General features: G+C 33.8%; 1 protein-coding gene across 1 annotated transcript in view; it reads left to right on the top strand.

The window, feature by feature from the left end:
- Nucleotides 1-427: 427 nt before the first annotated feature.
- Nucleotides 428-10188, top strand: part of LOC106461485 (regulator of G-protein signaling 20-like) — a 122760-nt gene continuing 112999 nt past the window's right edge. The window contains exon 1 of the mRNA XM_022388654.1: nt 428-808. Within this exon, the coding sequence (XP_022244362.1) occupies nt 785-808 (24 nt within the window). The 5' untranslated portion in view covers nt 428-784. The remainder of the gene's footprint in view (nt 809-10188) is intronic.

Below are 10188 nucleotides of genomic sequence, written 5' to 3'. Positions count from 1 at the left end.
TACAAAACAAATTAAACTCGACGTCTGCTAACATAACATCAAACAGATTTTCATTAAAAATTTTAATCAACACAATATAAATTACACAGCTAATTATGTTGAAAAATCTTTATGATTTTCAATAGTACAAGTGTCAGTAACCGAAGAAATTTGTCTAAATGTAAAAAAGTAAATTAGTGATATCCTGAAGGAGATATTTTGAGAATTTAGAGTCTGTGTTTGATGTTGAAATCAAATAAGCGATGGCCCCTTGATATAGTACCAAAACAGAATCTTAGTAGGTACTCACGCCCCCTATTTGATATCACGGCTGTAGCAATAGGTTGTGGTGTCTCACGGGAAAAGTACGTTGCCATGGCGATCTTGATGTAAAGCTTCGACCTCTAGCGTAAAGTGCACTGGATGTTGAATCGTAGTCGAGAGCGTTTATATCGTGACTGTGACCGTGTTGAAAGACATTCTACTATGAATTGCTCACATTAAAAACTTAATATCTTCTTCGGTGGTGGTAGTGCTGAGAACTTAAATGTGCCACTGTTCTTAGATCGTAGTGTTTGTTCAGCATTACTAGTGGTACCAACGCAAGTACTAACAGTGTTATTAGGTACCGTTACCCAGTGATGGCAGATCATCTGTACATTATTAGGCTTAGGCTGTCGGTCGCCCACAACCTAATCACCGTCATGGCTGGCTCCGTGTGAAGTGGTAGCGAGTGCTCACGAAAGGGGAGCAAGGTAGGGGTGTCCGACGGTCATGATTTTGCACTTGGCTCGCCTGGCTTCCTATGATAACGGGGTTGGTTACTAAGGTATGTTTTTGTATTATCTTATAATTATAAAATAATAGTTAAATGTTGAACGCTCGTATTAAAGTTACAAATTATTTAGAGGTAGAATAAAACAAAAACGTGACATTATTTATGTGTTTTATAACCACAAACATATTCCAAAATATCTATCAGTATCAGACGTGACGGCTCAATAAAAAAAAATTGCTATGGCGTTGACGCTATGTTTATTAGATTAACAAAATGTAAACAACCAATGAATTCTTTTGTTCACTCACGTGACTTGACAGCTTGAATGTCGGTTACGATGAATTGTAAAGCAATTATACAAATATATTTTAGGAGATAAACAGAAAATCCACCAGTACTTCGGAACTAAAACAATCTCTGATATTTAAACATAAATCGTAGTGTCGTATTGACGTCAAATGGTTGAAATAGGTAAAAACATATTCAACTATAGCCAAATATTAGCGGATGAATGACAGTACAGTTTATAATCTTTAATTTGAATGGTCAAAGAATGATGTGAATAAACTTTATTACTAACTAAGCAGGTTTTTTTTATTATAAATAATGAAATGTATATCATGTAAACAAATTGAAGGTTCTTTAGAAATTTTCAAAATCATCATAAATGTACATTTTAGAGGAACGATTAGGTTTAATAAATCATTTCAGTGAGTTGGTGGTAGATTAGGTTTTGTAAAAAAAATAATATATATATATATATATGCTACCCAAGATGGCGGTTCGATATAGCCGTGGGTTTGAAATCAAGCAGTCTTGCGCCGAGCGCCTGCTTGCTTGACTCGAAATTTCCTGGGTCGCAAGATGTAAGCGCGTGCGGGCTTTGAGGAATCGATCTCGAAAGTTAGACGAAGCCACTGTACCATCACAGGTAGAGAATGGCGAAAATATATGTATCATTAGTGTCGGGAAGGGGTTATGAATTTCTAACAGCTTGGGTGAAAAGTCTTTTTTTTTTTCAATGGAGGTTAATTATATTGATAGAAATAAATAAAACTGAAATATGTAATGTTTTGGAGTACAAACAGTTATTTGTAGAAACTGCTTATAATGTCTGTTTTTAAGACATAATAGAGTTCTTGATAATTACCGTTATTCAGATATTTAAATTATAAGCTAGTAAAACGCCAACGACAGTTATCATTAATCAATAAGCGTGTCCAAAACGAGGCAGGTTTAGTTTTAAAGCAAAATAAGCATTGGCCCCTTGCAATGTCAGTAGCTTATTGTATATTAATATTAACAAATTCGATTGATATATGTTGACATTATCACCCATCAGTTTAATAATTGGTATATCGGAGGGATGAGTGCTCGTCATAATGTGTTTTTATTGTTATTTTTATAAGTTATCAGGAGAACACCTTGCTTAAAACCTTTTATGAAGATGTTATAAATATATTTAAAATAATTACATTTTATTAACATATACGTGTTCTAGTGTTCTACTCTCTGTTTAATATTTAATATATTTTTTTCCGTACAGGGGAGATAGAGTATTGAATGAAATAAAAATATTGAACGTTACCCTTGAAACACACCTTTGGTTGAATTAAACAATCGTTATTTGAGAATTCATGGATGCTTTCATTAATAACTGTTATGTTACAAACTGCGCCATTTTTTGTTTTGATAATGGAGGAATAAAATGGATATATCTATTTTCTCATTCGCTGTATAAATCTTATTGTAATACTGGAGTTTTATAAACAGGAAGAGTTCCTGTGGTATCATTCTTTTGAGAATTTTATTTTAATGTAATTGAATGTATTTACTGGTTTATCCAAACCAGTTTCAGTATTTATCTCTTCCCTAAGAGCGCCCTCTAATGATTTAATGAACACTTACTTGTACTAAGTTATAGAGCTACCATTCTCCTGTAATGCAATATCTCTTTAACATACACTTTAATGATGACTTCGTTTGCCTAATTACTTGTAAGATGTCCCCTGTCATTTCCGGAAACGATGAATGGCGTTTAAATAGTCTTACCCTGTTATTAAATCTTGGAAAGTAGAAGCTGACAAGTTCAGCAAGAAATGAAGGGCAACGCCCTTTAACTGCTGTAGAGAGGGAGATCGCTGCGAAACTCTTAAAACGGAACAGTCCACGGGAATCCTCTGTATTGAATCACCATCAAGGAATTACAAAAGGAAGGAGAAAATAAACAAATCCACTTCGATCCCTTATAACTTAGTAATTGTGTTTTTGAATTTGATTTGATAAACAAAGCTAAATGATATAGATGTATAGAAAGATAGGCATACTGCTGTGTAAAAGTCTTGGACATTTAGCATTGTTCTACTCCAATGTACCAAGAAGCTAAAACTTTGTGTCTAATGAAAATACACCTATATGAAAAAGAAAATTATATTCAGACAATCAAATTTATATACAATATATCTTAATATAAACCAATAGCGAGTGTGTCCGCCCCTTTTCCTTCAAAACCATCATTGTTCTAGACACCTTCAAATAATTTGGTTATAAACTCCTGTGGAATGGTATTCCACTCTTCTTCCAAGGCTTTCCAAAGATCATCTAACTTGATGAGATTGTTTTTTACTTTTGTTTTTGTCCAAACAGTCACGTAGAGCTTCAATAATATTACGATCTGGTCTTTGAGGGGGGCATTTTATGCTTTTAAACACTCCAACTTCCTCTTTCCTTTGCACCACTGGGAATAGCATGGTGGATTAGAATTTGTTTGAACTTTACTGCAGGCAGTGTGCCCTCAATTTTCAGCTATTGTTCAAAACTACATGAGAATATGTTTCCCCAAACTTGAATTAAATTTCCTCCGTGCTTAACTGTTCCAAATAACTGAAACTTTGACTCGTCTATTCAAAGCACCTTTGACCGTTGTTCCATAATCCAGTTTATGTGTTCTTGTGCATATCTCAACCTTTTAGTCTTGTTTCCCTTTCTTACCAGAGGTTTTCTTCCTGCAACACATACTTTAAGTTCTGATTTCAAAAGTGACCGCCATACTGTGGATGGATGGATGGATGACAAGACCTGAGCCTTCTTTCAGTTCTGTTGTCATTTCAACGTTTGTCCTCTTTATATTCCTTAAGGATATTATCTTCAAATATTGTTCATCCTTGTTAGACAACCTTTTGGGTCTTCAAGTTCTGGATTTGTTAGTTACAGGTGATTTTTTCTGTACTTGTTGATTATGCTTTGGATACCAAACCTTGAAAATCGAGTGATGCAAGCTATTTCAGTCAGAAACACAATTCTGTGGCCATCTTCTGCTGAAGTTTTAGCCACTTTGTTTGATGCTAGTAGTTAATTCAGATACATCTGTATTTTGCAGTATAAAAAGTAGACCTTCAGTTAATAATGAAATGTTAAGCGGAAACTAATACACACTCTACAAATATTATATTGCCAAACCTTTTAGCAGCTTAAGCCAACCATTTTCACTAGTTATATAGAAAAACTCCGAGATAATACCCCCTGCTGCGAAGGAAAGAAAATATCACCTGTTAATGTTCTTTACCCATTTGTTTCATTCAAAATGCCAGGTGGGTTTTTCCTTATAACGAGATTGCCAAGCAAGAAAGATATTTCTACAGGAGTTGCCTTCCGCGAAATGGACATCTCGCAAATCATTTCTTGTTGAAAGCTAAATTTAAAGTAACAAATGTGATAACATACGTCACAGAAATACTTAGGAGTAAACCGAAATGTTTTATGATTTATCACAAAATCTTATAGAGAATCTAATGTTATCATGTCATATACTCTCTCACTGAAAAGTACTTGATGTATATGATAAAAAGGTGCATTCGGTAAATTTGATTATCGATACATGCAATAAGGGCAAGTGTAGAGGTACCAACATAACCGTACAAACCTTTAACGTGTTTTATGAGAGATAAGAAACGCACTTGATAGGAAAAGTATCTATTTAAAAAGGTTTGTCGAGAAAGAGCAGTGAAAGGCAGAAAATGAATGCCCCAAAAATTATAAGAAAAATGGAAAAGTGTTTTCCAAGTTACAAATTATTCATCCTCATGGAAATTTCGAAAAGTTGTAGATCCATTTCAGTAGACTACAGAATAACGTAGTTGTTTTACTGTCTTTGTATACTCGCGCGTTTCAGTTTTGGAAGGAAAAGGAATATATTTCAAAAGAATAATTTTAAACTATGGAAGGCTAAAAATCTAATCAAGCCATATAGAATAGGTTAAACAAAAAAGGAAACCGAAACCAAAATTATGGTATAAGAATTATGATACAATTAATAAATATGAGAACAAACTAAAAGTATTCAATCGAAAATCAAGATGCCAGGTTCGACAATAATATGTATCAAAGGTGTTAAATACATGTCCGTAATATTACAGGAAATATATTAACAAACTAAGTAGATGGGGTTAGTTTGATTTAATTATTTCAGAAAATAAGAAACTTCGAAATAAAATCAGAAAGTTCAACCATTTCTCTTAATAATACAGGTAATAAACTAGATATGAAAACAAAATGTCTGAATACTTTTACAGTTTGTAAATCTCATGATGTGATCAAAATTGTTATACATCTTATTGTAATAAACTAGAAACTACCACGCATATATCACATATTCCTTCAACGGATCTTGCTTTGTCTGCTTCCATTTACATAAATCATAAGTACTGAATATTTTACATTTGTTGCTGCTGTTTTATTACAATACGATTCCCGTGTCTTAATGTTAAATTTCGGAGCTTACAACGATAAGATTCGATCCTTGCGGTTGGCACAAAACAGATATCCCATTTTCATCTTTGCACTTGAACAAAGAATAAAAATTAATGAGTACCATTTATTTGACTATTATCTTCTAAAAAGATACAAACACAGAGGTAATTGTACTTGACAAGTAAATATCATATATAATTGTTAATGATTAAAATATATTTATCTTTCATGTATTTGGAATTGTAGCAATTGACAAAATAACCATTGATTTAGGTTTTCATGTAGTTATTAAATTGACATGATTCTACAAAAGACGTGAACATTTAGAAAAGCAACATAATTTGAACTAACTACACTTTTTATAAGATGTTAGTATTGGGCCTATTGTATTTTTAAACTCTAGATTCTTTATCTAGCCCCTTGGGGGTTAAATAAGCATTAGAAGAATGTGTAATAGCATTATTTAAACTACAATATATTCGTCATATCCATTGCCGACGACGCGTTTCGCTTGATTCAGAACTAATCAGGCTAGCTGGGATACAACAAATATAATATCAATCCGAACACTATTTATATAAGCCATTTGATACAACAACAATTGTTATGCTTTGAACGCTTTTTTTACAAGGTGGCGAAACATGATTATAACTAATTACACTTGTCATAAGTTTGTTATATTCCAGCCGGTCTGAAGAGCTCTGGATTTAGCAAAACGCATCGCCAGCAATGGATATAGCGAATATAGTGTGTTTAGAGTACTGTTTTTATTTACATTTCTAATTTTTCAAACTTCCTAAAGGACTAGATAAATAATGTAGTGTTTAAAAATATAGTAAGCCTAATACTAATGTCCTATGACAAGTGTAATTAGTTATAATCGTGCTTCGCCATATTCTAAAAGGCGTTTCTACCAGAATAATTATTAATGTAAGCTGAAGATTTAATAACCATAGTTTTCTTGTAATAAAACGTCAAATGCTATATATATATATAGTCAGAAAAACAACAACAAAAAACTACAGATAAGAGAACTTTTATGGTAACAGAAGTTAGGTTTAGAACGTGAAATATTTTTTAGAATGTTAAAGTTTTACTGGTTTTATATGTCAGATTTTATCTATTGTAGTGGTTGCTGTAAGGATGCTGTAACAAACAATGAAATAATGACTTCACATTGTTAGCGTAGCTCTTTCGGAAACTTTCTTCTCTGATGCTATCTATATTTACACGTAAAATAAAATTTCAACTGGTAAACATCTTTAATTATTTGAAGTATTTGAAATAATGACTTCACATTGTTAGCGTAGCTCTTTCGGAAACTTTCTTCTCTAATACTATCTATATTTACACGTAAAATAAAATTTCGACTGGTAAACATCTTTAATTATTTGAAGTATTTTTCATCTGTAGTTAATTAGATAGATTAGTTAATGTTTTAGACAGATTTGACCCAGTTTCCGCAAACAAGCGGGAGATTACGCAGGTGAAGGGATATGTTATTGCAAAGTTATGATAATCTTCGCCTTTCATTTTTTGGCTTTACACACTTATTTGTTCGCTCCAGAAAAATAAAATTCATAAAACGTATTTTACTAATATTTAGATACCATATGCATTAAACACTTCCGGAGTTCTCATGAGAAGATTCGCAGAACCATGTGCTTATCAGAGAGGGGGAGGGGGAGTAGCGCCTCCAACATCTAATGCATCGTTAATCGATGAGCGACGACCATTTCTGGTTTCTATGGATACGTACTTTTCATTTGGTAGAAACTTGGCAAGGTTGCCTTGGTTGCTAGGAGACAGTGCTCAGTATCTGAATGAAGCCGAACTGTGTGGTGGGCGTTAATGTCAACATTCCACACATACAGCAGCTGATTTCACCTTCACGACTATACTTACAAAATTAGTAACGGTATGTTGTGACCAATAATATTTCTATTGGTTGGTGAAAGTCACATGACCAGTTAGATAAAACGTATGAAATCAGAGCTCGTTTTTTCGGTAGAACAAAACGCTTCTATTTAAATAATGGTGCTAAACCTAAAGATTTGTAAATTGAATTTGAAAATGACATAGCTATCATTTTTACATAAAATCATGTAATTATATATAATCATATCTATGGCAAAAGGCTAAGATAATAAAGTTTTCACCACTCAAAGCTGTACCAGTTATAATTTCCTGTGTTTTGAAATAGCTGGGCCTAGAAGAGATAATATGATCTAAAATAATTCAATGTGATTTAAAATGTTGAATAAGAGTAAACTTTAGTAAAATTTGCCCTCATCTCCAGTAAGATTGTTGTTTACACGTATTATACATATAAGAATAAACTACGGTGATTTTACTTCGTCATAAAACTAAACAGTTTGTCCATAAATACATAAAATAGACATATCTTGTTTTTGATGAAATAATCCTTTCTCTCTCTTTCTCTCTCAACACACACTACCTGATGATGACAAAACCTTGTCGAAACGTTGTACATTTGCTGTTATGTTAAACTTATATTAAAGCTTTTCTTCATTACCCATTCAAGTCGTCTCCAGCCATTATTACACCACCTTTAAGTTTACATCGCGTAACGTACCTCAAAATCAGCTATATTGGCAACTATCATCAACTAGGCTTGGCATGGCTTAGTGGTTAGGGTGCTCGACTCGCAGTCTGCGGGTCGCGGGTTCGAATCCCCGTCACCAAACATGCTCGCCCTTTCAGCTGTGGGAGCGTTATAAAGTAACGATCAATCCCACTATTCGTTGGTAAAATAGTTGGCGATGGATGGTGTGGACTAGCTGCCTCCCCTCCTCTAGTCTATCACTACTAAATTAGGGACGGCTATCGCATATAACTCTCGTGTAGCGAAATTCAAAAGAAACAAACTCATCAACTCCGGTATTTCGATAGCAAGCATTTCCACCTTATGGCGTTTTACAGAAAGTGAACGCGGTTTATTTTTCCTCTGCACTTGTTAATTGAGAAACAGTTACTGGTGCTATACAATTTAAATTTATCACCTTTCGAAGGTGAGAACTGATATGCTTTAAAACTGCGATGGTTTCAGAAGAACTGACATTACGTAAAACAAGAGTTGGATATATATATATTGTATATCACAATATAGTGAGCCATTATGTTTGCATACCATGAATACTAGAAATATCTAAGACTTGAGTCATATTCCCAGAATTAAATAACAAAAGAATTGATAAATCAAGAGTAAACTATACCAAACCAACATAGGTGGTGTTGGTTAAATATATATACTTCATTCTTTCTTTAATTTCTCTGATATTATTGATTATAATGTTTCATATGTCTATATCTATTTATTTCGCTGATACGGGCTATTTTGCTTTGTCTGTTTATTATACAGATGTAAGGCTAACTTGAAAATTAAGCATCCGAACCTTGTGAGATGCTAATGGAATTACGGCCTTAAAATATTGATAATATGTGTCCAAACTCACGAATCAATGCATTCAAACCATTATATGTTTTTCCGTTCTTGTGGATTATTTTCTGGCATTACATACTTCTACAAAGTCTGTTATATACATTTAAGTGCAATAATTTTTAGGTTATTTGGCTTTGGATAAACATTATTGATAATGGAAATAACTGGGTTGGTGAGAGCTATTATAACTCGAAACTGTAGTTGTTGTCTGGGCATGATACGAATTTTGTTAACTAATAATTAGGGGCGGGCGTGGCCGGGTGGTTAGCTTGTTGGACTGTGAATTCGATTGTCCTTAATTAGCGTCCAGTTGTTGTAGAACATTCGCGCCCCACACTTTAGAATGTGGGTGTATTATACGAATGAGGTCCAATACCACTATTCAACAACAGGGGCTCAAGAATCGGCCGTGGGCACTGTTTACTAGCTGTCTCCCCTCTAGTCTGTAAATTCAAAATTAGGGACAGATATGCACACATAGCCCTTTATGTAGCTTTGTGCAAAAATTCTGAAATAAACAAAAAAATAAAAATAAATACTTACATTAAAATATACGAAACATACAAACAAATTAGTTGCATAATGTACAGACTTTTGTCTGTGCAAGTGAACAAGTATGTTTATCATCTAAATAGTAAATCATAAAAATTCCAACTTACTGTTAAAGATGTACAGTTGTACAAACGATTTCCGAAATTATTTCTTATAATTTATTTGTTAATATTTTATAGTTTTATAACTAGATACACTGATTGATCTCTTTATTATAATCCTCCTTTTGCACATTTGTACAAGTCTTATTTTATTTAAATTTACAAAAGAGACTAATAATGTGGTATGTCGGGTGATGGTCTTGTGTTTAGGGCGCTCGACTCGTAATTTGGGTCGCAGGTTCGAATCCCATCACCGAACATGCTTGCCCTTTCAGCCGTAGGGGGTGTTATAGCGTTACGGACAATCCCACTATTCGTTGGCAAATAACAACTCAAGGGTTGGCAGTAGGTGTTATTTAAACCCTCTAGTGCATCACTTCTAAATTAGAAACGGCTAGCACACATAGCTCTGGCCCGGCATGGCCAGGTGGTTACGGCACTCGACTCGCAATCTGAGAGTTGCGGGTTCGAATCCTCTTCACACTAAACATGCTCGCCCTTTCAGCCGTGAGGGCGTTATAATGTGACGGTCAATCCCACTGTTCGTTGTTAAAAGAGTAGCCCAA

The sequence above is a fragment of the Limulus polyphemus genome, unplaced genomic scaffold (assembly GCF_000517525.1).
Source record: "Limulus polyphemus unplaced genomic scaffold, Limulus_polyphemus-2.1.2 Scaffold39, whole genome shotgun sequence".
Taxonomy (NCBI): Eukaryota; Metazoa; Arthropoda; class Merostomata; order Xiphosura; family Limulidae; genus Limulus; species Limulus polyphemus.
Note: the sequence above shows the minus strand (reverse complement) of the source record. Positions and strands in the feature narration are given on the sequence as shown.